At 45.8% G+C, this 27,904-nt stretch overlaps 1 protein-coding gene and 1 pseudogene across 2 annotated transcripts in view; one reads left to right on the forward strand and one right to left on the reverse strand.

The window, feature by feature from the left end:
- LOC311173822 (large ribosomal subunit protein eL27-like) overlaps positions 1–27,904 on the reverse strand; it is a 754,061-nt pseudogene that overhangs the window by 192,854 nt on the left and 533,303 nt on the right. The window lies entirely within an intron of this gene.
- The window catches only part of DNAH2 (dynein axonemal heavy chain 2), a gene marked incomplete at both ends in the record, with an annotated part of 101,556 nt that overhangs the window by 39,467 nt on the left and 34,185 nt on the right, over positions 1–27,904 (forward strand). The window contains 31 exons of the mRNA XM_084236238.1: positions 17–217; positions 308–464; positions 785–959; positions 1,370–1,533; positions 2,504–2,665; positions 2,763–2,866; positions 3,874–4,030; positions 4,178–4,260; positions 4,372–4,552; positions 5,203–5,341; positions 8,262–8,479; positions 8,680–8,781; positions 9,111–9,236; positions 9,516–9,626; positions 9,925–10,113; positions 10,542–10,645; positions 10,742–10,931; positions 11,425–11,605; positions 13,385–13,512; positions 13,856–14,008; positions 14,259–14,384; positions 19,492–19,710; positions 20,251–20,368; positions 20,529–20,665; positions 21,225–21,362; positions 21,449–21,607; positions 24,681–24,833; positions 25,017–25,108; positions 25,711–25,909; positions 26,052–26,276; positions 27,176–27,280. Coding sequence (XP_084092364.1) covers positions 17–217; positions 308–464; positions 785–959; positions 1,370–1,533; positions 2,504–2,665; positions 2,763–2,866; positions 3,874–4,030; positions 4,178–4,260; positions 4,372–4,552; positions 5,203–5,341; positions 8,262–8,479; positions 8,680–8,781; positions 9,111–9,236; positions 9,516–9,626; positions 9,925–10,113; positions 10,542–10,645; positions 10,742–10,931; positions 11,425–11,605; positions 13,385–13,512; positions 13,856–14,008; positions 14,259–14,384; positions 19,492–19,710; positions 20,251–20,368; positions 20,529–20,665; positions 21,225–21,362; positions 21,449–21,607; positions 24,681–24,833; positions 25,017–25,108; positions 25,711–25,909; positions 26,052–26,276; positions 27,176–27,280 — 4,696 coding nt within the window. The remainder of the gene's footprint in view (positions 1–16; positions 218–307; positions 465–784; positions 960–1,369; positions 1,534–2,503; positions 2,666–2,762; positions 2,867–3,873; positions 4,031–4,177; positions 4,261–4,371; positions 4,553–5,202; positions 5,342–8,261; positions 8,480–8,679; positions 8,782–9,110; positions 9,237–9,515; positions 9,627–9,924; positions 10,114–10,541; positions 10,646–10,741; positions 10,932–11,424; positions 11,606–13,384; positions 13,513–13,855; positions 14,009–14,258; positions 14,385–19,491; positions 19,711–20,250; positions 20,369–20,528; positions 20,666–21,224; positions 21,363–21,448; positions 21,608–24,680; positions 24,834–25,016; positions 25,109–25,710; positions 25,910–26,051; positions 26,277–27,175; positions 27,281–27,904) is intronic.

The following is a 27,904-nucleotide window of genomic DNA, read 5'->3' on the forward strand; positions in this document are numbered from 1 at the left end:
ACGTGGGCCTTTCCAGCTACACAGAGGTTGCTAACAATGTGCAGAAGGAAGAGACGGTCATCAACATCCAGTTTGTGCTGCTGGACTGCTCGCACCTCAAGTTCTCCCTGGTGCAGCACTGCAACGAGTGGCAGAACAAGTTCACAACGCTGCTCAAGGAGATGGCCGCCCGGCGCCTGCTGGAGCTGCACACCTACTTGAAAGAGAACGGGGAGAAGTATGGGCTGGGTGCCCCCCTGGGGTGGGTGGCACAGGGAGGCCAGACCCTTCCTTTCCTCTCACCAGCATTCTCTCCACATGTCTTCAGAATCAGCCGCCCTCCCCAGACCCTGGAGGAACTGGGGGTCAGTTTGCAGCTCATGGATACCCTGCAGCACGACCTGCCCAACCTGGAGACCCAGATCCCTCCCATACATGAGCAATTCACTATTCTTGAGAAGTACGAGGTGCCAGTTCACGACAATGTGAGTGCCAGCGGCGTTTGGTGCACCCCAGTCGGGCCCTTGCCTGAAGTAGATCGTGGGGAAGCAAACGCCCATGGAATAGAACCCTATGCTGTCAGGAGGGAGAGCAGAGGGACCAGAGGCGGGATAAGGCTCAAGATTCAAGAGCCCCTGAGAGCCAAAGCTAACACAAATGATAATTCTGGTCAGCTTATGGATTCTTTGATTTATTTGGGTCACATTGCATGCAGATCCTGGCCATAGACTGGTTTGGAGGGTCAGAAAAGAGTCTTTAAAAGCACTGTGTAGAAGGACAGATCTCCTCTCTTTGATGTCCTCAGGTACTGGAGATGCTGGAAAGTATCAATGGGGAGTGGGTCACCTTCCAACAAGTTCTGTTGGACAGTGAACAAATGCTGAAGAAATACAAGGAGAAATTCAAGACAGGCCTTATTCATGAGGCTGATGATTTCAAGAAGAAAGCACATAATCTTCTGGAAGATTTTGAATTCAAAGGTATACTTTTCCCAACTCCTCTCCCTCCTACAGCCTTTAATTTGGCCAACTCTTTCAGCACCCATGACCTGGGAGGAAGGAGAGGTCTGGGGAAGAGAGGGTTGGAGCGCTTCTGTCTGCCACATACCTGTTGTGCCAATTTTTGGTTGGAAGACACCAGCCCAGCTCCCAGCCTTTCCAGTTTTCTAATACCAGCTTCCCATGTTTCACCCGCTTTTCATTCTTGAGCCACATTTAATAGTTTTTGCTAAGATTCACCAATGTTCTTCCAGTTCCCTCTCACTTCTCTTCACTCTTGTGTGAGGAGAGAAGTCAGATGGACCCACAGAGAGAGATGAGAGCCATGACGGTCCTTTCAGAGGACCGTGGCCTTCAGCAGAAATGTGAGCTTCATCTTGACCTTCCCGCAGGTCCCTTCACCAGCAATGTGGGACATCAGGCTGCTCTAGATCAGATAGCACAGGTGCGGGCCATGCTGAATGCCATGCGTGAAGAAGAAAACAGTCTCCGTACCAACTTGGGTATCTTCAAGATTGAGCAGCCAATCTCCAAGGACCTGCAGAACCTGGAGAAGGTGGTGTGCTGAGCCAGGCCCTCGTGGTAACCAAGAATGAGGGGCAGAGGTGGGAGAATGGGTCCCAAGGGCCTGTGCAAACAGCTGGAACCAGGAAGATGTGTGCATGAGAAGCCTTTAAAAAAAAAATTGAGGTGAACCATTCAGTGGCATTTAGTGCAGTCACAATGCTAGGCAACCATCACCTCTTCTTCCAAAATGTTTTCATCGCCCCACTCCCCATGCCCTGGCTTCCCACTGCTCCATGCCCCCAACCCCTGCAGTCAGTCATCTATTTTCTGTGGGTATGGATTTGTCTGTTCTAAAGATTTCCTATAAATGGAATCATAATATGTGACTTTTGGTATCTGGCTTCTTTTGCTCAACATGTTTTCAAGTTTCAACCATGTTCATAGCATGCATCTGTACTTTATTCCTTTTTATGGCTAAATAATATTCCACCATAAGTATTTACCAAAACCATTCTTTGCTTAGCCATTAACCAGTGGGTGGACATTTGGGTTGTTTCACCTTTTAGCTATTGTGAATAGCGCTGCTATGAATGTGTGTGTACTCCTGTTTGTTTTGAGTCCCTGTTCCCAATTCTTGGGAATATGTATGTAAGTGTGGAGTTGCTGGATCATAAGACAACTCTATGTTTAACTTCTTGAGGAACCACCAAGCTATTTTCCACAGTGGCTGCACCATTTTACACACCCACTGGCAACAGGAAGGTTTATGTTTTGCCAGCACTTATTTCCTTCTTTTTGGTTCTAGCTATCCTCATGGGTGTTTTGATTTGCATGCTCCTAATGACTAATGAGACTGGGCATCTTTTCATATGTGTGTTCCCTAAGGAACTGTTAAGGCAAAAGAGTGGAGAAAAACATGTGAGCTGTAAAGGCAGCTCTATTACCTGGAGGAGCAAAGGACCTAAGTGTTTATCAGGGAGGAAGGTCCCTTAACCTCCTTTCTGCTCTTAACCATGAAGGAGCTGGATGCGCTGCAGCAAGTCTGGGAGATCACACGGGACTGGGAGGAGAGCTGGAACCAGTGTAAGACGGGCCAGTTCCTGTCCCTGCAGACAGAAGCCATGGAGGCCATGGCCCATGGGCTGTTTCGTCGCCTCACAAGACTGGCCAAGGAATATAAGGTGTGTGGAGACAGGAGGGAGAGGCAGAAGGTAAGCTGACTGAGGAAGGGGTTGGGGCGAAATCTCAGATCTTCTCTTGCCCTCTTCCTTTGCTCAGGACCGCAATTGGGAAATTATTGAAACCACTCGCTCAAAAATAGAGCAGTTCAGGAGGACCATGCCTCTTATCATAGACCTGAGAAATCCCGCCCTCCGAGAGAGGTGAGATGCCCCTCTGCTCCTGGGGTTGACCCTGGCTTGTGCCATCACCCTATCCTTTCATTTGTCCCCTCCGCGGTGCTCATAGCCCTCTCAGTCCCTCTGTCCTCGTACAAGCATCTTGAAGATGCCTTCACCGGAGTGCGCCCCGTCCTTGCTCTGTCCTCCACACGGTCCTCTGCTTCCTTCCGTGGGGTCCCCTTGGTCCCCTCTCACTTTATGTGGTCTGTCAGAGCTAAGTTTTATGTCTGCTATCATGACAAAGTTTCTCTTTTGATGTAGCCAAAAGTATAGCTTGCTTCCTTCAGGGTTTCTGTTTTGTGCCTTTTTTTAAAAAAGGCCTCCCCTCCCCCAGAGTTCTCGCCATAATTTTATCTAATACTTTATAATTTTGTTTTTCAAGTTTAGCTTTTTAATGAAATTTATTACATGATGGAGTAGACTTGAAAAATCATTAAGGATAGAATGAACTACATTATAAGCAGTGTTTTCATGGCTGATTATCTATCTATTTAGGAGAAAATAATTGTACTTATTTTACATTGGCTCTGGTGTAATGGTTTTGTCGATACTTCACTATTAAGTATTATGTGGTTAAGTATAACCTAACTTTAATAACCTAACATTATTCACTTAAGTTTTTTAACCTTGCTAAGACTCAATTCCTTCATATATAAATAGAATCACAAGAATTCCTATTTATGCAGTGCTTGTGAGAATTAAAGGAGATTATTTCATATAGAGCACTTAACCCAATGCATAATCTATACTGAACCTACATAAACAGTCTTAATTCTCTCTTTGGAGAATCAATTCTTCAATCTCTGCAGTCCTCAACAGGGCCTAAGATTGCATCTTAGAGGCTATTCAGTAAATATGAACTGAATCATGAACTGATAAACACAGGGAATCATAATAGCCCCATGGGAGAAAGCCTAGGGGGTGATGTTAATACTTTCCAGCAAACCCTGGCATCCAGCCTCCTGACTTGACCTCTGTTCTGGCTCTAGGCACTGGGATCAGGTCAGGGATGAGATCCAACGGGAGTTTGATCAAGAATCCGAAAGCTTTACCTTGGAGCAGATTGTGGAGCTTGGGATGGATCAGCATGTGGAGAAAATTGGGGAGATCTCTGCCTCTGCAACCAAAGAATTGGCTATAGAGTTGGTACGATAGAATTCCCACATATTCCCCACCCCCCACATCCTGTAGCCAAGACGTCTAGCTTTTCGTCATCTGATGATCCCTCCCAACTCCTATCCCTCATGGGGACCAAATACCTAATTGCTCTGCCCCCCAATTTTTTTTCCATAGGCATTACAAAACATTGCCAAAACCTGGGATGTGATTCAGCTGGACATTGTACCCTACAAGGATAAGGGCCATCACCGACTCAGGTAGAGAGAGCTTTGGTGCTCTAGGAGAGGGGGCGCTGACTGACCTGAACTGCAGAGTGGGGACGAAGGTTTGGCAAAGGGGTATGGACTGACTGACCCCTTCTGTCCCAGAGGTACAGAGGAAATATTTCAGGCCCTGGAAGATAACCAGGTATCTCTGTCTACTATGAAAGCATCTCGTTTCGTCAAGGCCTTTGAGAAGGATGTGGACCACTGGGAACGCTGCCTTTCCCTCATTTTGGAAGTTATCGAGATGGTGCTCACAGTGCAGCGCCAGTGGCTGTACCTAGAGGTCAGGGTTCACTGCCTGAGCTCTTCCTGCCCCCTGCTTTTACTACTTTATTTGCATAAGACCTAGATATTTGCCTTAATATCAGCAGAATTTCCCCACCTCTAAGGTCATTCTTCATCTAGGACCCAAGCTATCACTTCTCATGTCCATTTCCCTCCCTGAAAAGTCTTTGTTCTCCATTTTCTTGAACCCTAATACCTGGCCTCTGAACCCCAACTTTCCTCCTAGAACTTAAGCATCTTGCCCTTTGGTTCTAACAGTTCTTATCTTCTTTTTTTTAAAAAAAGATTTATTTATTTATGCATGCAAGAACTGGACTACAGGTCAGAGGTTTAGGGGGGTGAGAGGATTCACCAGAGACAGAGTGGGGAACAAAGCAGGCAGATGGACTGAAATACACTGCTGAGGGGAGCAGCGGGCGAGGCAGGAGAGGTCTGCTGCGCCATGTGGGTCACCTGCCTGGCCTGGGATTGAACTCATATTACAGTGGCTGCAGATAGCCTCTCAGTGGTGCGTCTCAACCCCTTGCACCACCAGGGAGGCCCCCAGTTCTTACCTTCTACTCAGTTGTCATCCCTGGTCTGGGGGCAAGGGGAGGAGTGTAGAGTATGTGAGAAACAGCCTCTCACCCCAATTTCTTGGTCCCTCAGAATATCTTCCTAGGAGAGGACATCCGCAAGCAGCTACCCAGTGAATCGGCCTTGTTTGACCAGGTCAACAGCAACTGGAAAACCATCATGGACCGGATGAGCAAGGACAGCAATGCTCTCCGGAGCACCCACTATTCAGGTCTGAGCCCCATGGCCTCTTGCCCTGACACAGACTAGTTGGTGCTGTGTTTATGGGAGGTCATGGCCTTATGCTTCGGGTATTGAAAGACTGACTCTTGCACTGTCTCTCATACCACCTTTGTTGTCTCTTCTGAACACTAAGTCATCTTTCAATAAATTAAATTCATTGAGTGAATTTGTAGGTGAGTGGAGTACAACATAGTAGTTAAAAGAATGGATATGGAATCACATAGGCTTTAGTTCAAAATCTGACTCATGCCTTATTGTTCTTAGGTAGTTTGCTTCCTTCATACTACAGTCTCCCCTAAGGGGCTAATGAGCAATTTCTCAGGAGTTTTGTAAAGATTATAAAGGGATATGTAGCTCTGTGCCTCGAAAATCTCATGCAGGGACCATTCTTCTTTAAATGAATCATTCAGTGTGATAGTGCAAATAAAGCACATGGCACAGCAAAGAGTAAGCCCTTGGTTACTATTAGCTATTATTATTACATCAACTCTAATCAGCTTATCAGATTAATTAGTCTTTATTGTATATAATTCAGCTGGCATAGGGACAGGATGGGGCTGGGGGAAAAAATGTATGTTGCATGAGGTCTGGTTGATGGTGGTAGACTGGGTTAAAGATTCAGGAATTCAGATTTGGCATGGACACTTAAAAAGGATATGCTGAGGAGAAGAGTCCTGACAGGGGATAGGAAACACTTATGTGTTTTGCCCAGCGCTGATCTAACAATTCTTCATTTCCTCAAGAACATATAAAAATATACATAATTTTAATTATTCTGATAAAATGTAAGTATTACATTTTATTTTGCAAATTTGAATGACAACATGCATTTTTTTAAGATTTATTTATTTATGCATACAAGAACTGGGGGTACAGGCCAGAGGTGTGGAAGGTGAGAGGATTCACTGGAGACAGGGTGGGGAATAGAACAGGCAGACTGACCGAAATACACTGCTGAGGGGAGCAGCGGGCGAGTGATGTGGGTATCTCCCTGGTGGGGGATCGAACTCGTGCTGCAGTGGCTGCAGATAGCTTCATCGGTTGCGTTCCAGCCCCTTGCACCACCAGGGAGGCCCACATGCATTTTTTTGCAAGAATATTTGAGATAATTGGCAAATTTATATTTTGGAATAATTTACAAGCAAAGCGATAAGAACAGCTATTCCTTTGTTGAACACAGAGAACAAATCCATCTTGTCCATTGCCACAGAGTCTCCCTGTGGCCTCCAGAGCCCACTCAGTTGGTCATTTAAAGACCAACAGTCTATAGATTCTGAACTTGAAGACAGGAAGGTCACAGAAAATTCAGACTCTAGGACATCCATACTTTCTAGAAACTGTGAAGAAGGAGAATAGATGACTCAAAACCTAAGACAGGGGGCCTCCCCGGTGGCTCAGCGGTTGAGCACAACACTGTGAAGCTGTCCACAGCCTCTGCAGTGCGGGTTCGATTCCCGGTCAGCCAGGGAGCAATCCACATGGTGCAGCAGACCTCTCCTGTCTCGCCTACTGCTCCCCTCAGCAGTGTATTTCAGTCAGTCTGCCTGTTCTGTTCCCCACTCTGTCCCTGGTGAATCCTCTCTCTCTCTTACACACACACCCTGCTGGCCTGTACCCCAGTTCTTTTTTTCTTAAGATTTATTTATTTATTTATACAAGAACTGGATACAGTCCAGATGTGTGGGATGGTGAGAGGATTCACCGGAGACAGACCCGGAAACAGAACAGGCAGACTGACGAAATACACTGCTGAAGGGAGCAGCGGGCAGACAGGAGAGGTCTGCTCGCCATGTGGGTTGCTCCAAGGCCAGCGGGGATCGAACCGGCACTGCCAAGGCTGCGGACAGCTTCACAGTGCTGCGCTCAACCGCCTATGCCACCAGGGTGGCCCTGTACCCCAGTTCCCCAGTTCTTGTATGCATAAATAAATGTTAAAAAAAAAAGAATACCCAGGCACCCACCCATGTAAGAATAAATGGTGGGGGACCTCCCTGGTGGCTCAAGAGGTTAAACACCGCACTATGAAGCAATCCGCAGCCTCTGCAGCACAAGTTCGATCCCTGGCCGGCCGGGGAGCAACCCACATGGCGCAGCAGACCTGTCTCGCCTGTTGCTCCCCTCAGCAGTGCTTTCGGTCTCTCTGTCTGTTCTGCTCCCTGCTCTATCTCTGGGGAATCCTCTGGCCTGTACCCCAGCTCTTGTGTAAAAATAAATAAATCTTAAAAAAAAAACAAACCTAAGACAGGGAGGAAATTAAGATTATTGAGAACCTACAATTCTGCAATGAGAACCTACAAAACTATTATCTAGAATTACTACTTAAGGTGCCTCTTATTACCATTTTGTAAAGAGGTAAAATCTCAGTGAGATTGATTGATGTGCTAATAAGTGAAAGAAGTGCATTTGAATGGCCCTCTCAGTCTCTCAGTCTAGTGCTCTTTCCACTGTGTCCCGGGGGACACTGGCAGCCCCAGTGCTTACAGACATCTTTAGTTGTGTGCCTGTGATATGTACTTAAATCTAACATTTTAACTTGTTGGTTTGGACAAAACAATCCTTAATTTCCAGAAGCTCTTGGATTCACCAGCGAATCCCCCAGTTCTCTAATGGAATAGGACTGTTGTTTCAAAGACTGATGGGAGACGTACTTATATGAGTAGTCTTATGTGATGTATAATTAATGCATAATGTACAACATGTGTAATGAATACTTAATAATGAATCAATGAAGAAAACAGAATCAGCATAATAGAGTAATTGGGGATACTTGTCTGTATCCAAAAACCATTATGGCAATCTGTACTCCAGTATTCAAGAGTTGGCAAAGTGAATATAATTGGAGACTCCAGGTATATTCAAGGCAATGGAAAAGAACCACCAAGTGTCATACATTGCTCTTTTTTTTCCAGGCCTCCTGGACACATTGATAGAAATGAACACAATCCTAGAAGACATTCAGAAGTCTTTGGATATGTATTTAGAGACCAAGCGCCAAATTTTCCCCCGTTTCTACTTCTTATCCAATGATGACCTCCTGGAGATTCTGGGCCAGTCTCGAAACCCAGAGGCTGTGCAACCACACCTCAAAAAGTGCTTTGACAACATGAAGTTGCTGAGAATGCAGAAGGTCAATAGAGGTGGCTGTGGGAAGGCCAGGGAAGGATGGTGATGTCAAGGTATTCAAGGCCTTGGAGGGGACGGTTCCCTCCCACCAGGAGGGCATATTAATGACTCTGGGTTATCATGGGATAATACCCAAATAGTTTCTAGGTGCCAGGAGTTGTCAGGCTAGGCCATTAATAGCTTTTTTTTTTTTTGTTTCTGCAGCTTGGGGGACCCAGCAGCAAATGGGAAGCTTTGGGAATGTTCTCAGGTGACGGCGAGTATGTTGATTTTCTCCACGCGGTAATTTTAGAAGGGCCTGTAGAGGTGAGTTGTGACAAGGGTCTGGAACCCAGCTGTTTCTTCTTCCCATTAGAAAGCTTGTTTGACTCTCTCAGGAGAGAATATCTTGGGGAAGGGACATTAGTCATTTTTTTCCTCCCCCTCCTGCCATTCCTGACAGTTCTAACCTTTCTCCTAAACCTGAAAATCAGCCAATCTTCCCTCTGAGCCTCCACTTGCCTTAGGGACCCAAGCCAGCAGCTGCTCAGTGCCTGCTTTTCTCTTGGGTCCAACTCCGAGAGTTGTTTCCCAAGCTTCTTCTTTCTGGGGACTCTGGGCCTGAGGCTCAGCCATCCTATTCTTACCTCCCCCAGTCCTGGCTTTGTGATGTGGAGCGGATAATGAGGGTGACCTTGCGGGACCTTCTCCGGAACTGTCGCTTGGCCCTCAAGAAATCTCTTAACAAGAGGGACAAATGGGTGAAGGAGTGGGCTGGCCAGGTGAGCAGGGGTCAATGGAGATGAGGGAACAAGAAAGACAGAGCTGAAAGGGAGCAGCAGACATAATTCTCAAAACACAAGTGTCTTGTCCCCTGTTCTGGGTGGTGGCCCTTGAACCCAGCATGCCAGACCCAAAGCTTCTGCCCTTAGTCACGTGCCCTGTCTTCCAGAGCAGATTAGGTCTATTGAGAGGGGAGTAGCACCTGGTTCTGGAAGAAACTGGGATTTGGGTGCTGGACATTTGGGTGGCCCCGAATACAGCCTCCACACCTGCCTCAGATGGTGATCACTGCCAGTCAGATCCAGTGGACGGCTGATGTCACCAAGTGCCTGATGACCGCTAAGGAGCGGGGAGACAAAAAAATCCTCAAAGTCGTGAAGAAGAAGCAGGTAGGGCCCCCTGCAAGTATGGGACTGTCTGCAGTTAGAGTTGGAGGAGGGAGATGATAAATTGGAGTCAGAATTAGAGATTTACTGGTGAGAAAGCGTCAGAATGAGGGTGCTTTAAGGTGGAGTCCAGTGAGGAGGGTTTGGATGGAGCACGAGAATGATTCCTGTGCTGTTATTGAGCGTCTGGTGAGGCAGTGAGGTCAGGATTAGCACTGAGGTTGAAAGTCATGTTAGGCGGATCCGCTGGGATTGGCTTCTGTGCATTGCTCTGTCTGCTCTCTACCACCTCATTCCACAGGTGTCAATACTGAATAAGTATTCAGAAGCTATCAGGGGGAATTTGACTAAGATCATGCGGCTTAAAATTGTAGCTCTGGTGACAATAGAAATTCACGCCCGGGATGTATTGGAGAAGCTTTATAAGAGTGGCCTCCTGGATATCAGTGCCTTTGACTGGCTCAGCCAGCTGCGCTTCTACTGGGAAAAGGTGCAGTTGGGTCAACTCCCCACTCTCCTACCTTCCTTCCTAAGCCCAAGCCCAGTCCTGCTTCAATTAAATTCATGTTCTCTAAATTCGGTAACATCCACACTCAACCCTTCGCCCAAGTAGTTAATCCAGATACAGCTTTTAGCTGTATCTCACATCTCCTCATCAGGAGAGGCAAATCACTTTTCCTTCAGCGCTCACTATGGGTGTCACTTGATCGGGACTCGGAAAGACTCCAGGCATCTGCTTCAATGGATTGTTGTGGATATGCAATTTGAAACCAACTTTCTAACTAGTTGTAAATGTTTCTTTCCTTCTTGCTCTAATCTGAGCCCCTAACCTCCTCTCCAGTTCTACTCTTAGTCATCTCCCCAGCTCTAACTCTTTCTCCAGACACACCTCTCTCACATGCTGCACTGTTTCCCCAGGACCTGGACGACTGTATGATCCGCCAGACCAACACGCAATTCCAGTATAGTTATGAGTACCTGGGTAACTCCGGCAGGCTTGTCATCACCCCCCTGACTGACAGGTGGGCCTGTGGGATGAACAAGGTAGTAGGGAGGAAGCAGCGAATGCGTAGAGGAGTTTTCCAAGGTCTGACTTGGGTCCTGTCCTTAATTCTCAGGTGTTACATGACACTGACCACAGCATTGCACCTGCACCGAGGCGGCTCCCCCAAAGGCCCAGCTGGCACAGGAAAGACTGAGACCGTCAAGGACCTGGGCAAGGCGCTCGGCATATACGTGATTGTGGTGAACTGCTCCGAGGGCCTGGATTATAAGTCTATGGGCCGAATGTACTCAGGTCTGGCCCAGGTCAGTGTCCTGCTCCCCTGCCCCAGAGAGCCCTTAAATATCTTCTAGTCCCAGAAAATCAACTAGATCACAAATCCAGTTTAGTGCTTTGTAACTTAAAACACTGCCTCAGTTGGTTCTTACAGTTGGGGAAGTCCCTGCATCTCTGGGAGCTGCATTTTGCTTAGTTGCCATACTGGAAGGTTATATAAGGATTAAATAAAATAATGAATGCAAACTGGCACACGGTAGGCGCTCAGTGTTTACAAGTTCAATACCTCAATCTCTTTGCAACCCACACCTTTTTCCAGCATCCCCCCAGTTTATCTCTGTCCAGTGGAACACTGTGGCCAGAAACTACAACAGTGCTACTTTCTCTCCCTCCCCCTCCCCCCCACTTTAGATGCCACCTGGCTTATCAAAACATTTCAGGAAAGCTCTGTTAGGCACACTGTCTAGTTTCAATGTGTGAGTACTTCTCTTACTCCCAGTAACTCTGCCTCTTACTTCACAGACAGGTGCCTGGGGTTGTTTTGATGAGTTTAACCGCATCAACATCGAGGTGCTGTCAGTGGTGGCCCAGCAGATCCTGTCTATCCTGTCTGCCCTGGCTGCTAGCCTCTCCCGCTTCTATTTTGAAGGCTTTGAAATCAGCCTGGTGTGGTCCTGTGGGATCTTCATCACCATGAATCCTGGTGAGGACCAGACAGCAGGGTTCCCTGAGGGTCAGGGCAAATAACTGTGCATCTTCCCCTTCCATCTTCCAGATGGGTGTGTTTAGCTAAGTGAAATGTGGCTCATTAGACAACAAAGTCTGAGAAAAGGATAAAAATAAACCTTTGTGGGAGTAGGGGAGGCAATGTTACTGTTCTCCCTAAAGGGGTTAATAATCGATTAAGTGTAAGTAGGTAGCCCTCTCTTTTAAGGCATTTGGCTCTCTTCTCCCACTGGGCTAGCTTCCAGAGTTTTGGTTTACTTGCCATCCCTTTTTCAGAATGGAAGACTCTCCCCAAAGTCCCTAATGGTTTTCATTATCATTCTCTAGGGACACCTCTGGGGGAAGAGTCTAGGAGAAAAGAGACATAGGAAAGGCTTCAGGGATTGAAGGAATGAAAGAATCAGCTATGATTTCGATGATTTCTATGATTGATGTGGGTTATATGTGGAACTTGGAGAGATGGAAAGTTGACAGTTCTATGATATGAGTTTGATTTGTTTAGTTTTTCTTTTTTTTAACTTTAAATAAATCAATAAAGAGAAACTTAAAGTTTACTAAAAAGACTGGTCTGGGGCCTCCCTGGTGGTCCAGCGGTTGAGCGCTGGGCTGCAAAGCTGCCCGCAGCCTCTGCAGCGCCAGTTCGATATCCGGCCGCTGGGCGAGGGTCCCACATGGTGCGCGGACTTCTCCTGCTGCCCGCTGCTCCCCTCAGCAGTGTACCTCGGTCCTTCTGCCTGTTCTGCTCCCCGCTCTGGCTCTGGTGAGTTCTCTCACCCTCCCACGCTTCTGACTGTACCCAGTGCATATATAAATAAATAAATAAATAAATCTTTAAAAAAAAAAAAAGAAGACTGGTCTGAAAGACTAATTTTTTAAAATAATTGCAAAGTTTTATTTTTTTTTAAAGATTTATTTATTTATACGAGCACTGGGGTACAGGCCAGAGGCATGGCAGGGTGAGAGAATTCCACCTGAGACAGAGAAGGGAGAAGATCAGGCAGAAGGACCGAAGTACACTGCTGAGGCGAGCAGCGGGTGCAACAGGAGAGGTCTGCTGCGCCAAGTGGGAATCTCCCTGGTCGGCAGGGAATCGAACTGGCACTGCAGAGGCCGCAGCCAGCTTCACAGCTCTGTGCTCAACCCTCTGCGCCACCGGGGAGGCCCATTGCAAAGTTTTAAAAAGCAACAAGGAGAAAAGAAAAAATACATATAGTGGTTTGTTTATTTTTTGGTCTGTTTATGTGACTTAAGCCTGAAACAGGACCATGTAGAAAGCAAAGAAAGACCAGAGAAAGGGAAGAAGAACAAAGTGGTGTGGGGCATCTCTGGTGGTGCAAGGGATTAAGCACAGCATTATGAAGCAATCTGCAGCCTCTGCAGCACCCGCTGGCCAGGGAGCAACCCACATGGTGCAACTCCTGTCTTGCCCACTGTTCCCCTCAGCAGTGTATTTCAGTCAGTCTGTCTGTTCTGTTCCCCACTCTGTCTCTGGTGAATACACACACACACACACACACACACATCTGGCCTGTATCCCAGCTCTTGTGTGCATAAATAAAATAAATCTTTGGGGGAAAAAAAAAGAACAAAGTGGTATAGAGAGATCCAGGGCAAAGATAAGGGAACAGATCTTAGAGTAGTAGTAGGGGAAAAAATTAGGGATGGTGCTAGGGTTGGGGACAATGGGATTGGTTGGGAAGTGAGTCAAGATGAAGAGATACATGGATTCTAAATAAATGGCACTGTTTTTTTCTAGGCTATGCTGGTCGCACTGAGCTTCCTGAAAATCTTAAATCAATGTTCCGTCCAATTGCCATGGTGGTGCCTGATTCTACTCTTATTGCAGAAATCATTCTCTTTGGGGAGGGCTTTGGCAACTGCAAGGTATTCCAATAATCCGTTTACTCCAATTATTCTATTTACCTTCCATCTTTGGTCCTAGGACAGAGGAACCCCCATCCCAAAGCCTTACAATTAGCATATCTTAGGAGGAACACAGTGTTGTCAGTAGGTAGAGGGATTCAGAGGAGGGAGGTCTCCCCTCTGTGAAGTCACTTACCCTCTCTGGCAGGATTCACAAGATCTCCTCATTAGGACCATCCATCAAGCACCTCCTAGCTACTTCAAGTCCCTGGAGCTGAACTTATTGTATTCATAACAGTCTTTAGGTGAAGCAAAGCAATTTGTGGGGTGATGAGTTGTTTCCTCCTGTGTTTTCGTTCCTTAGGCTCTGGCCAAGAAGGTGTATACACTTTACTCCCTGGCCGTGCAGCAGCTCTCCAGACAAGACCATTACGACTTTGGCTTACGCGCTCTGACCTCTCTTCTACGCTACGCGGGCAAGAAACGCCGCCTGCAGCCAGATATGTCTGATGAGGAGGTAGATAAGACATAGCCCTTGGACTTGAATCTTCATCATCATGGTCCAATGCACCTTCATTAAAATTTTCAGATCCTTTCTTTCCCTTGATTAATCTTCCCACCTGTCTGCCTGTTAGTCATTGCTAATGACTAACTCAGGTGCATCTGTTGGTTCGGGCTCCTGTGCCTCACCCCATTGGAGAGGAAAGGTCTTGTGAATACCTAGACCCTGACTTTGCAAGCCTCAGTTTCTGTCTTTTCCCACTCAGGTGCTGCTGCTCTCTATGAGAGATATGAACATTGCCAAGCTGACTTCAGCTGATGTACCACTATTCAATGCCATCGTGCAGGATCTATTCCCCAATGTTGAGCTGCCTGTCATTGACTATGGCAAGGTATTTGTTCCTTAATACTCTCCCTGAACTCATATGTGAATGTGGGTCCAGGAACACAACACTGGGTTTCCAGGTCTTGTTTTGTAATTCTCTACCTGCTATGTTGCAGAAGGCAGTTGACCTCTCTTTGGGCTTCCTTATTTATAAAATGTACAGACTTATTCCAACATTCCTCTCTTTCACTACAACTCCCAACTCCCAACACCCCTCCTCAAATATTTCTCCTCAGCAGTTCTTTGACTTAATTGAGACCTCTAATCTACTGGCTTTTCTACTTTCTCTGTACTCACTAGACTTCTCTGATCTCGACTCTCCTCATTCAGAGAATTTTGAGGAGGACTTCCAGGAGTTGTTTGATATGTGAGAGCAGTGGAATGGACGGGGGTGGGAGAGGAGATTTTTGCAAGTATAGGAACTTTCTCCTCTCACCATATGGTAGTTTGCATCCCCTGGATAATTCTTTCAATGAAGCCACTAAAATTCTGGATAAAAATATAAAAGAACATCTTTGTAAATGTATTGCTAAGCTGGCACTAAAGAAAGAAACCTGGGGTGGCGAGGGGTGTAAAAACAGGGAGACAAGTGAATGTGAAAGCTGGCTTTCCTCTTGAAATTTTTTGTTGAACTGGAGGTAGGAGATAAAGCAACCCAAGTCTGGCTGTATAACAGAAAACCCAGTCCTACATAAACCTCAATTCACAAGGGAAAACACCCTGAGATAGAGAGAAAACAAGAAACTCACCACTGAGAAAGGTCCAGATGGTAAGGAAACTGCTTGTCTTGACCTCGGATGCTAGGAGGAGGGGTCAAAATGTCCTTCTAGTCTCAAAAAGTCTGTAGTCATAATTTATTCTACTGAATAATTTTCCCAAATCTCAAACTTAGAATTTAATTTTAAGTAGTTTCAGGTTGCTAGTGCCTCCCCCAGATGACTGACAGAAGCAGATGCAAATTTGTTTCTGGAAGAATGAAATTTCAACTTGAGCCTCAAAGAATTCTCATAAAAGTTCAAGATAAAAGTCTAAGAAAATGAGTTGTTCCTGGCCAGAATTCACAAAACACACAAGGAAATAAGATATCATGAATGGAAGTTTGAAGAACAACTGGACAGCAGAATTAGAGCCGCAAAGATTATTGAAAATAGTTGGCACAGGGAGGCAGGATCAATAAAGAAAGAATTCAAGAAGAATCCCAGAATGGAAAGATTTGAGATTTCAAAATGAAAGATGACTAAATTTAATATGTTCTAAAAAATAAAAGAAAAACTTGAAACATGAGCCAGGAAAAAGAGATTTCTAAAGTAGGCTGGAAAAAGAACCAAAAGAATTTCTATAAGTGAAAAAATGCTATAATTGAAGGGAAACAGCAATTCAATAGAAGGAGGGCTTTAAGGTAAAGAAGGTCGATTAAAAAATTTTTGTTTCCCTTTGAAAACCCACTGTAACTATTCTAAAGAGATTTTTAAAATAAATCATCTATACCTGAAAGATTTGGGAGAATGGGAGAGGAGATAAGTTGTTGCTTACTGAGCAAGCACAAGAGGGCTAGAAGTGAGGAAATTGAGAGAGAATTCTTAAAAGGCTAAGCCTTTTTGGAAGTAGGTATCCCTATAAGTAGGGAGCAGGCAGGAGAGTACAGGAGGTATATCTAAAATAACAAGGATTGGAGACAAACTGTCTTGGAAGCAATTAGATCTCTAGATCTCCTTTCCATAACCTTGAAAGACAATGCCTTTCCCACTTTGTATATGTGCTGCTGAAGCGAGCACAGCCTTTCCCACTTTGGCAAAAGACCAAACCAGATGGTAAAATAGCGAGTCTCTGGATGGGAGGATACCAGGTTTAGTTGAAGACAGGTAATCCCTATTATCAGTGAAGATCAAGTGAATGTTTACACATTGAATGCTGAGACTCTTAGTCTTCTTTTACCCCTCAGTTTCCAGAATGCTGGCAGTCAAACAGAAAATTGGGAATTCTCTGGAGAATTGGGATTCTCTGGAGAAAATTGGGATTCTCCGGAGAATCTCTCTTACCCAAGAGGAATTACCAAAACATTGAGAATAGAAATTTCCCAGTGAAAGATCCAGATATATTCCCTACAGACACACTCACAATCTACAAACCCCAGTTGTACACTCAGTTTCCAATCAACTTTTTATGTCTCCACCCTTATATATAAGCAGAAAATCCAGGCTTATCACATATCAGAGCAGAGCCGCTAACATGAAAGCATCCAAAACAAATAGGAAAAGGATCAAGAAGATGTGGCATACATACACAATGGAATATTATTCAGCAATCAAAAAAGATAAACTCATGCCATTTGCAACAATGTGGATGGAGCTGGAAGGAATTATGCTCAGTGAAATAAGCCTGAAGGAAAAAGAAAAATATTGGAGGTTTCACTTATAGCAGGAATATAGGGGAACCAAATAAGACATCAGTGTAAAAAAATAACAACAGTACAAAACACAACAAAGCAAAAACAGATAATCATAAATCAGAGACATCCTGCAGGGGAGGAGGAGGGAGAGGGAACAGAGGGAGGGAGGGAGGAGCACAGGGGACTGAGGTGATGGTGCACGGGTGCCTTGGGGAAGGAAACTCTATGGGGACTACACCAGAGGGGGTGGAGGGAGGCAAATATTGTTTAAAAATGAACAATGATGTAAAAAAAATATTATCAGAGAAGTGGGGGCAAAGAGTATTATCAATCACAGAAGACCAACCCAATTTGACCCAAAAGTGATAATTTCCACAATAATTTTATCCAAAAACGCTATAAAAGAATACCTGCAGCTGCCCGCCGATGTCTGTGAAGGCGTCTCTTTCTTTTTTCTCTTTTCCTTAATAAATTTGCTGTGAAAAAAAATAAATAAAAATAAGTCTAACTAAAAAAAAAAAACAAATAGGAAAAAATGAATTAGAGAAAATAGATAATATGAAGAGAAAAAAGTTTTATCAACCATTAGTATTCTTAGAGATAAGATTGAGATCTAGTATCCATGAAATACTTATAAAATGCTATTAAAAAAGGAATATTGCAGAGAATAGAGCAGACAAAAGGGAAAAGAGAGATGATTCAAAAACCAGGTGAGGAAAGATAGCTTCCAAGCTTAGGCTTAGAAACTCTGGTTTCCCCAATATCATCTTTGTTAAATAAACTCCTCTGTTGTTCCCTGAGTCTGAGTGGTCTTGCAATTGTTAATGCACTGGTGAGAACCCACAGACTGTAACCTGTCCCCCACCTCGGCACTGTCCTTTGGTACTCATTCAGCTCTGTTTTAAGGTGGTGACCATGAAGGGACTGGACATTTGGACACTTGTGGTTGACCAGCCCAAGTGTCCTTTCCTTGCGTTGGTCACCTTAAAGCACTGAGCAACTGCAAGATGGCTCAGGCTCAGGGAAGAACAGTGGAGTTTACTTAACAAACAGGAGGTTGAGGAAATGAAGCATTTCTAAGGCCACAAGTGGCAGCTCTCTCACTCAAATAATGTCCACCATGTCCAGTAGTCCCAAACAAAAGGCTACTCGTGCAAGATGGTGCTATCCTGTCAATGAGGCCCTGGACTGGTGGCACACCAGTAAGCAGTGGGCCAGGATCCAGCTCACAGTGGTGGCTGGTGGTGTTCACTGGTGGAGATGCTGACGTGACACAAAACTCTGAAGACCAGGACTTTTGGACAGCAATGGAAGCAACAACACCAGGAGGTGGTGCTGAATGATCAGCTGTGGAAGCTTTCAAAGGTGACTGGTCACCTGTCAACAGTGCTGGACAGCATTGGCCAGAGTTTTAGTCACCATTGGTCATTAGGAGGTGGTATTAGACACACAAGTGTTACAGCTCACTTTTTTTTTTGTGAGCTATTGTTATGAACCAATAGCACAATAGCTCTTTAAGACACTGAGCCAAGGCCAACAGTGCTCCTTGCACGTAATGTCAGAGGCAGGGCCCAAGGCATGTGCAGTGTCTGGGGCTCTGTGAAGGTCTACAGAGGTCTGGAGGTCTACAGAGGACTGGAGTCTCAGAGTCTGTGGAGGCCTGCAGAGGGCTGCTGAACCCATGGAGGCCTTCAACTTTATGCTACTTTAGAAGCTGTCTGCTGAATCCTTCTCTCTTCGGAGGCTGAGAGCAGAAAAAGAATCAAGCTGACTCCTGCCTTCTAACCTCTTTCAGGGTCCCCCGTCCTGTAAGCCTGACTGGATGATTTTCAATCCTAAGCATCTAATTGGTGCCAGTTAGCACCAGTCAGTTAACTTCCATTTTTCAAACTGAATGATTAACTAATGAAACTGCGCTTTAACCTGATTTACAATCTAGGCACCAAATGCAAAAGGGATAAGCCTGATGTCTGCTGCTGGAACTTGATCTGGCACTGGGTGACCTTGCCACTGCAGTCCCCTTGGGGCTACATGCTCTGGGTTGGTGTGGCGGGAAAGCCCGCATAGCCCATTGCTGCTGCTGGCCACTCTGGCACCTTGAGCCTCAGTGGGGCCGCTCACACTGTGTGCAGCAGGTGGTGGAGTGCCCGCCATGTTTATTGTTTTTAGAGCAGCCTGCACCAACCTTCCCTCAGGCTCTGCATGCTGGGGCCTGCTGTGCCAACAAAGCCAGCATGTCTAGCTGCTCAGGTGGTGGGGGAAAGTCAGTTATGACCCACATCTTGTGCCACAGAGATCCAGTTTTATATCCAGTGCACTGTTTGGCATATACTATAAAGGGGCCATAAATATTTCTTGAATGATAGTAGGGAAAAAAATGTGTCAGACTTTGTATTTTACATTGACTTAATATAGCAACCTCAGAAAAAAGTCTCCTTACTACTCTCATTTAGCAGGGAGTAACTCAGAGAAGTAGCTTACTCAGGTTCACAGAGCTGATAGCTAGGGGCCCCAGGCTAGTTGACCTCAGAGTCCAATTGCTTAACTCTGCAGCTGGTCAGCTTCCCAGGGAACCAACAAATGCCAGTGTGCAAAGGGCCTGTTCCTTTTTTTTTTTTTTAACAGTGTGAGCATGATCCTCCTGGAACTGGGAGGATTTTGAAAGTCATTTGCGGGCTATATCCCTTTTCTTCCACTTTTTCTTCCTCTTCCTATTTTCTCTTAGCTACGAGAGACTATTGAGCAGGAGATTCGAGACATGGGCCTGCAGATCACGCCGTTCACTGTCACCAAGGTTATCCAGTTGTATGAAACCAAGAACTCTCGCCACTCCACCATGATCGTGGGCTGCACTGGCAGTGGCAAGACTGCCTCATGGAAAATTCTTCAGTCCTCCTTGTCTTCCCTGTGCCGGGCTGGAGAGCCCAACTTCAACATCGTTAGAGTATGGAGTTGGGACAGGGAGGCCCAGCAAAGAGTTGAACAGCAGGAAGAAAATATACTTTTGAAAAGTATATTGGGCAGGGCCTCCCCGGTGGCACAGCGGGTTGAGTGCAGCGCTGTGAAGCTGTCCACAGCTTCTGCAGCGTGGGTTCGATTCCCGGCTGACCAGGGAGCTACCCACATGGCGAAGCAGACCTCTCCTGCCTCGCCCACTGCTCCCCTCAGCAGTGTTTTCAATCCATCTGCCAGTTCTGCTCCCCACTCTGTCTCTGGTGAATCCTCTCACCCTCCCGTGCCTCTGGCCTGTGCCCCAGTCTTATATAAATAAATTTAAAAAAAAGTATATTGGGCAAAAAGTATCTTGGAAGTTAGAATGCGTAAGTGTCAGAGAAAGAAGGCAGTGAGACCAAGAGATCAGGGCCTGGGAGGGAGAGACAGAGAGGGGCAAATACAAATATACAAAGGAGGGGAAACTGGGAAAGGGAGATTTGGGGGTTAGTGTCTAACAGCACTCAAAACTCCCTTCCTGTGTCATTTTTAGGAGTTCCCTTTGAACCCTAAGGCCTTGTCCCTAGGAGAGCTGTATGGGGAATACGATCTCAGTACTAACGAATGGACAGACGGCATCCTGTCTAGCGTCATGCGGACAGCCTGTGCAGGTACCCAAGGGTCATGAGGTAGGACAGTTTAGAGGCAGAAAGCTTATATTTGGGAGAAAAATGCTTGGGAAGCACCGCCGTGTATCTCCCAGGAAGTGAGTGTGGAGGGGGGCTCGGTGAGAAGGTGCCTCGTTTCCTTATCAACCTACCTTCTACCAAGATGAGAAGCCAGATGAGAAGTGGATCCTCTTTGACGGGCCTGTGGACACACTGTGGATTGAGAGCATGAACTCTGTCATGGACGACAACAAAGTGTTGACACTCATCAATGGGGAGCGCATTTCAATGCCTGAACAGGTACAGTGGGTGCCCCTGGAAGAGGGAACTAGAGGGCAGGGGCAGAGCTCAGGAAGGAGCATGCCACCACGGGCTCCCAAAGAAGAGTAAGTTCCAGAGGAGAGATGTGAGAAGAAGGATGCCTGGGTTCAGGAAAACCTGTGACTGAAGAAAAAACGCTTCGTCTGCCACGGACGTTGAGAACAGTGATTCAGAAAAGAACTTTGTGTGTTAGGAAGCCCTGTGTAGACGGACACAGGCCTCAGCCTGGTTTCCACTGCCATGTAACTCTATAGACCTTGACTATATACACCCAAGTGTGAAGTCACAGACTGTAGAGCGTGCCCCTTTCTGCCTGCTCAAAGGGTGCAAGCAAGTGAGCCATTTTTCACATGGATAACCTTGAGCAAGTTCTAATTTCTTTTGAAAAGTACATAATTTGTAAACCTCTTTATTCATCCTATACCACTCTTGGTACTTGGTAGATACACTCTGGGACATTGGTGTCCTGGGTGTTTTATTATTATTGATGGGGGCAGGGTGGAGGGAGCAAAGTGCTTCTGACAAAGTACCTCCTTAGGTGTCTCTCCTGTTTGAAGTGGAGAACTTGGCAGTGGCCTCTCCAGCCACAGTGTCTCGTTGCGGGATGGTCTTCACTGACTACACAGACCTGGGCTGGAAGCCCTATGTGCAGTCGTGGCTGGAGAAGAGACCAAAGGTAGGAAGGGAACTGAGAGGGGGGAGGTGACCAACATGGCCTACAGGACACAGGAGGTAATTCAGGGCCTTCTCGTTCAACCCCAGGGCGAGGTAGAGCCCCTGCAACGCATGTTCGACAAATTCATCAAGAAGATGCTGACCTTCAAGAAGGACAACTGCCGAGAGCTGGTTCCCCTCCCTGAGTACAGCGGAATCATCTCCCTCTGCAAACTGTACTCAGTCCTGGCCACACCAGAGAATGGGGTAAGAGGGCTTCAAATCAGGGCCAGCACAGGAAGGGCTTATGACTTCCGGGGACTTCAGGGAAACTGTCTGAGACAGTGCGAAACCAGGCTTGAGCAGAGCAGAGACTCCCAGGGTAGAAGTCAGTGAGGGGCGTGTGTGTGTGTGTGTGTGTGTGTGTGTGTGTGTGTGTGTGTGTGTGAGTGATGTGTCAGTGTGAGTGATGAGTCAGTCCTAGAAGGCCTGACTAAGGATTCTAAATGGGATATGATACACAATAGAGTCTCATGTAACTTCCTACCCATAGTTTGGTAGCTGAGCATATTAGTTCATTGAGTTTCCCAATCCCCTCTCTTCTGAAAAAATAAATACTAAGTCTTGGTATTTATGAGGCCTGGGGGGATACCATTTCTGCTTAAAGGAGTGCCCAGCCTAATCTGATGAGAGGTTTTAAAATTTTTCAGCTTTCTGGAAATATATGATATTTAAGAAATTTTTTTCAGTGTAGGGTTATGGAATAAGGACAAAAATGAGATATTTTTCTGTTGAGATTAAATCACTGCTGAGAAATGGTTTGTACTGTTTTTTTAAAAAAAAAATCAGATAACTAATCTGTTAATATAAAGTTATATAACAAGATCTACAATGGCAGGTCATTCTTGCTACAGTTAATATAAATTAAAATTATGTAGATGGACTTGCAAGATAACTTATAGGAAAAGGTCAGTCATACAGTGTCTGGCACTTGGGATTGGCTGAGTAAAAAAGGCTTTCTGAGTGAGCAGCAAAGGGACAAACACTAATGAACAGCACAAAGAGAGCAGGGCTTTCTAGGTAAAGAGAAAGATCTTTGCAAAAACACAGGAGAGGCAGTCCCTGCTGGCCAGGTAGGGTAGGGGTAGGATTTGCTTGCAGATATCTTCCTGTGGCAGAAACCCCAAGAAGAGGATGTGTTGTGTGTTGGGGGAAATTGGAAGGACAAACTAAGGATTGTGGATTAAATATGGTAGACAATAGAATCTTAACACAATTTCCCATCCATGTTTTTTTTTCCTAATTTATTTTTGCGTAGAAGAGCTGGGGTGTAGGCCAGAGGTGAGGGGATGAGAGGATTCACCAGCTATAGGGTGGGGAGCAGAAGAACAGGCAGACTGACTGAAATACGCTGCTGAGGGGAGCAGCGGGTGAGACAGGAGAGGTCTGCTGCGCCATGTGGGTAGCTCCCTGGCCGGGGATCAAACTCAGGCTGTAGTGGTGATAGCACTGAGATTTAACCCCTAGGCTACCAAGGAGGTCCCCATCTATCTTTGAGGATTATTCTAAGATCAATATTTTGGATTGGACAACATCCTGCATATCCATAGTTTTAGGTATCTTAATTCAGAACCCATCCTCAAACTCCCCACCTGTGTGGCTGTTTCACATTGTAGGTTAGCAGGATATGGATGGTGCTGAGTTAGCTGTCTGTTAGGCAGTCATGAGTTCCATATACTCCTCTGTCCGAAAACAGTGTCTTCCTGTTTCCTCTGGGTTGGGGAATTGAGAGCATGAACTCTAAATATACTACTTCTGCTATTAAGTTGGTACATTTAAAATTTCAGTGTTTAATTATATAAATAATAATTGAAACTAGTTTCTTTTCTAAAGATTACAAATTTTCATATACAGCTAAAGTGCTCTTTGATCACGCTCTTCACCCAATCCTGGTCTACTTCTCCCCCCACACAAATAACAACTGTAGTATCTTTGTTTGTATTATTACAGTTTTAAATACATACTTATATCCAAGCCCATAGGTGTTCGATCCCCGCCAGGGAGATACCCACATGGTGCAGCAGACCTTTCCTGCCTTGCCCGCTGCTCCCCTCAACAGTGTTTTCAGTCAATCTGCCTGTTCTGCTCCCCACTCTGTCTCTGGTGAATCCTCTCACCCTCTACACATCTGGCCTGTACCCCAGTTTTTGTATGCATAAATAAATAAATCTAAAAAAAAAGGTCTCATGCTATTTACAACATTTGCAATATCCTTATTAAATCAACAGTATGCTTTGAGTTCCATATTGCTACATGTGGACTAATTTCATTGTTCTTTTTTTTAATTTTTTTTTAAGATTTATTTATTTATGCATACAAGAACTGGGGTATAGGCCAGAGGTACAGGGGGTGAGAGGATTCACCAGAGACAAAGTGGGAACAGAACAGGCAGACTGACTGAAATACACTGCTGAGGGGAGCAGCAGGCAAGAGAGGAGAGGTCTGCAGCGCCATGTGGATAGCACCCTGGCTGGCCAGGATCGAACTTGTGCTGCAGAGGCTATGGATAGCTTCACAGTGCTGTGCTTAACTCCTTTTGCCACCAGGGAGGCCCTATTTCATTGTTCTTTTTTTTTTTTTTTTAAGATTTATTTATTTATACAAGAACTGGGGTACAGACCAGAGGTGTGGGAGGGTGAGAGAATTCACCAGAGACAGTGGCGAGCAGACCAGGCAGATGGACTGAAGACACTGCTGAGGGGAGCAGCGGGCGAGGCAGGAGAGGTCTGTCGCACCATGTGGGTTTCTCCCTGGCCAGCATGGAATCGAACTGCACTGCAGAGCCTGCAGGCAGCTTACAGTGTGGCGCTCAACCAGCTGTGCCACCGGGGAGGCCCCCTATTTCATTGTTCTTTACTGCTACATACTATTCCACTATAGAGCACATTTTATTTTTTTCATCCCTCTACTGGTAGACATTTTGATCGTCTCCAGGGTTGTTTTTTGGTTTTTTTTTTTTTTTTGCATTTATAAAGATGTCCCTCCAAATGTCCCTGGATCTCTCCCCTTGACCACCCACGGGCACTTCTTCAAGGTAGATAGGGTGTGGCTGGATCCCTGCCGTGTATTTACAACTTAGCAGAGAAAGAAACTCAGAGCAACTGCTGAGCTACAGGAAGCTTCAGGTTTATCCAAATATTTTAGATTAAAGTTATTTCACAACCGTATGGTTTTCTGAACACAGCCAGGAAGGTAGGAAAACTTTGTGATGAGCTCCTAAAATAGACCCTTCCATGTCTTTTAGAGTCAGGCTGTTTCTTTCTTTTCTTCCTCCATCCAGGTGAACCCAGCTGATAATGAGAACTATGTCTCCATGGTAGAGCTGACATTTGTGTTCAGCATGATCTGGTCTATGTGCGCCTCTGTGGATGAGGATGGCCGCAAGAAGATTGATAGCTATCTCCGAGAGATGGAGGGCTCCTTTCCCAATAAGGTCAGGACATTCAAACCCAGCTGTCCAAAATTTCCAGAACTCCTCTGTATCCCTGACCCTCAGACTCTTCTTGAATTTCAACCTGCCAACTCAGCTCTCTTTCCGCTACCCAGTGAGTGCTTTTCCTGGGTTGGGGCATGCCAAAGAAAGGCTTTGGTAACTTGACATTCATTCCCACCTTAGGATACGGTGTACGAATATTTTGTGGACCCCAAGGTACGGAGTTGGACTTCATTTGAGGAGAAGCTCCCTAAAAGTTGGCGTTACCCTCCAAAGTGAGAGCAGGGCCTTTGGGGTGGGTCTGGCTTGAGGAGGTGTGGGGAGAAAGTGGGGATCTAGAAGCAAAAAGGAGCTATAGAAAGGAGAGAGTGGGACCTCCCTGGTGGCACAAGGGGTTAAGACGCAACCTATGAAGCTACATGCAGCCACTGCAGCATGAGTTCGATCCCCCGCCAAGGAGTTACCCACATGGTGCAGCAGACCTCTCTTGACTAACCCGCTGCTCCCCTCAGCAGTGCATTTTGGTCAATCTATCTGTTCTGTTCCCCACTCTGTCTCTGGTGAATTCTCTCACCCCCCACACCTCTGGCCTGTACCCCAGTACTTGTATCATAAATGAGTAAATACTTAAAAAAAAAAAAAGAAAGGAGAGAGTGGATCCCAGAGTAGATACTCTTTGAGTACAGGAAGTAGGATTTAGAGGTGCGGGGGCAGGATCCTTAAGGAGAATGCCCGTTCCCTAGTTTCCCCAGGGGGCAGGATTGATGATTAGAGAGTGGTGATGCTGGAGGAAGACAAACACTGGGAGGCAGAATGAAGTGGGAGTTGGGACGGAGTGGGCCAAGGATCCTAAGACCCAGTTCTGTTTGTTCCCCAGCTCCCCGTTCTATAAGATCATGGTGCCCACCGTTGACACTGTTCGTTATAATTACTTGGTGAGCTCTTTGGTGGCCAACCAGAATCCCATCCTTCTGGTAGGTCCCGTGGGGACCGGAAAGACCTCCATTGCCCAGAGTGTTCTGCAGTCCTTGCCCTCCAGCCACTGGTCAGTGCTCACTGTCAACATGTCTGCACAGGTATGTTACAAGACCTGTTCCCCCCCAACCTGGACCCAACCTTCTGCTCTCCCTTAGGATCCAGATGTCTGATGGGCACCTCTCTCTAACCCCATATTTCTCTTGGGGGACCCAAGCATTCATTCTATACCTTTTTCACCAGACCACATCCAATAATGTGCAGAACATCATTGAGAGCCGGGTGGAGAAGCGAACCAAGGGTGTCTATGTGCCATTTGGAGGCAAAAGCATGATCACCTTCATGGATGACCTAAATATGCCAGCTAAGGACTTGTTTGGGTCCCAGCCACCTCTGGAGCTGCTTCGCCTCTGGATTGACTATGGTTTCTGGTATGATCGTTCGAAACAGACCATCAAGTACATACGAGTAAGCATCCTGAGGACTCATTCTTCAGGCCTCTGCCCTCCCATGATGTACTCCATCCTCATTCCATAAGATTCCTGGGAGGGAATCCTATAATTCCTTATTTTGCTCCATACATGCATGCCTGCCTGTCTCAGGACCCAGACATCTGGCTCCCAAGTTATCAGTTCTGAATATTAGGAACTGACCCTGTCTGGTGCTTTGGGACCACAGGACCCTGTCCTCCAACTACTTTTTCAGGCCTTTTACTCCATGCTCACATGCCAACCCTGATGGGCCCAGAATTATCTAAGCGCCAGGGTCCATAAACCCCCTCTGGCCTTAATGCCTCCTCTGGTTGCTGTCAGCTCCTGCTCGGATCAGTTCTCCGCTTCCCACCCAGGACTCAGGGGTCTCCCTTTGGTCCTGGCTCTTGTCATACAGGACTGTGGGCATTGTGGTTGTTTCTTTTCCCTGAATCAATGAATGGCCAGCAGCCATCCCAGGCTGCTTTCTGGAGTGTCCATATATTTAGTACTCGGGATCAAAAACTCACCTAATAATTATATTCATGTGTTTCTAAGAATGAAAACACACACACATGTGGCTAGGTATATACATTAAAAAAAGAAAGTCTAGAAAACATAATCAAAAAATTTTTAAACTTACCTCTATTTTCTGATTTGGCAACAAGGATTATAATGATGAAATAAGAAATACATTACTTCAGTAATTCTGAAAAATTTCCCTAATCCCTTCCTTGCCTTTACCTCTCCTGCACCTTTGTCTGCCAGTTCATTCTATCCCTGTCCCTCTTCTCCTTTGCCCCTATGCTGACTCTCTTTTCCTGGCTTCCTTTTACATCCTCCTTATTTCTGTGCCCTCTCTCCACCTGTCTCTGACCCATCTTGTGTGTTCTCTAGGACATGTTCCTGATGGCTGCTATGGGCCCCCCTGGGGGTGGACGGACAGTCATCTCCTCAAGGCTGCAGAGTCGCTTCAATATCATCAACATGACCTTCCCCACGGTGAGGGCCTAGTGGGGACCCAGGGAGGCACAACCACCCATTTCCCAAAGAATAAGGGAGCAAATCAGGAAGGGGCAGCCCTGAAGCAGAGTTGCCTGCTGAGGAGATGAGATACTGACAGAAGACTGTTCTGTGCAGGCACCTTTGCTTCTTCTGAGCTAGTTCCCTGAAGCTTTATAGCTCCTGTGAGCAGAGTGCTGGGTGCCCAGAGAGGCTGAGAAGGGCAGAGTCTACCAAGCTGAATGCTGAGAGCGGTACCGGGATATAGGATAAGGCTAGTGAGGTGCTTGGGGGCGCAAAAAAAACCTCAGCCATCAAGAGAAATAGCATTTTCACATGATATTAAAAACAAACAAACAACAAATGCCAAAAATTCAATGTGGAAATAACAGAAAAATTTAAATAAATATACATTAGCATGGTTAATACTAATACTAATACTAATACTAATATACATTAGTCCTTTGAACTATAATGAGCCCGAAGCAGGAATAAAAATCAATAATCCTGACTCTCTTGATTTAAAATGTTGGCATTTGTTCAACATGGATATTTTGCATTAATTTTGAATTTTCAATATTATGTTAAAATATTAATTCTCTTGATCTCTGATTTTGCTGTGTG

Source organism: Talpa europaea, assembly GCF_964194135.1.
Source record: "Talpa europaea genome assembly, chromosome: 7".
Classification (NCBI taxonomy): domain Eukaryota; kingdom Metazoa; phylum Chordata; class Mammalia; order Eulipotyphla; family Talpidae; genus Talpa; species Talpa europaea.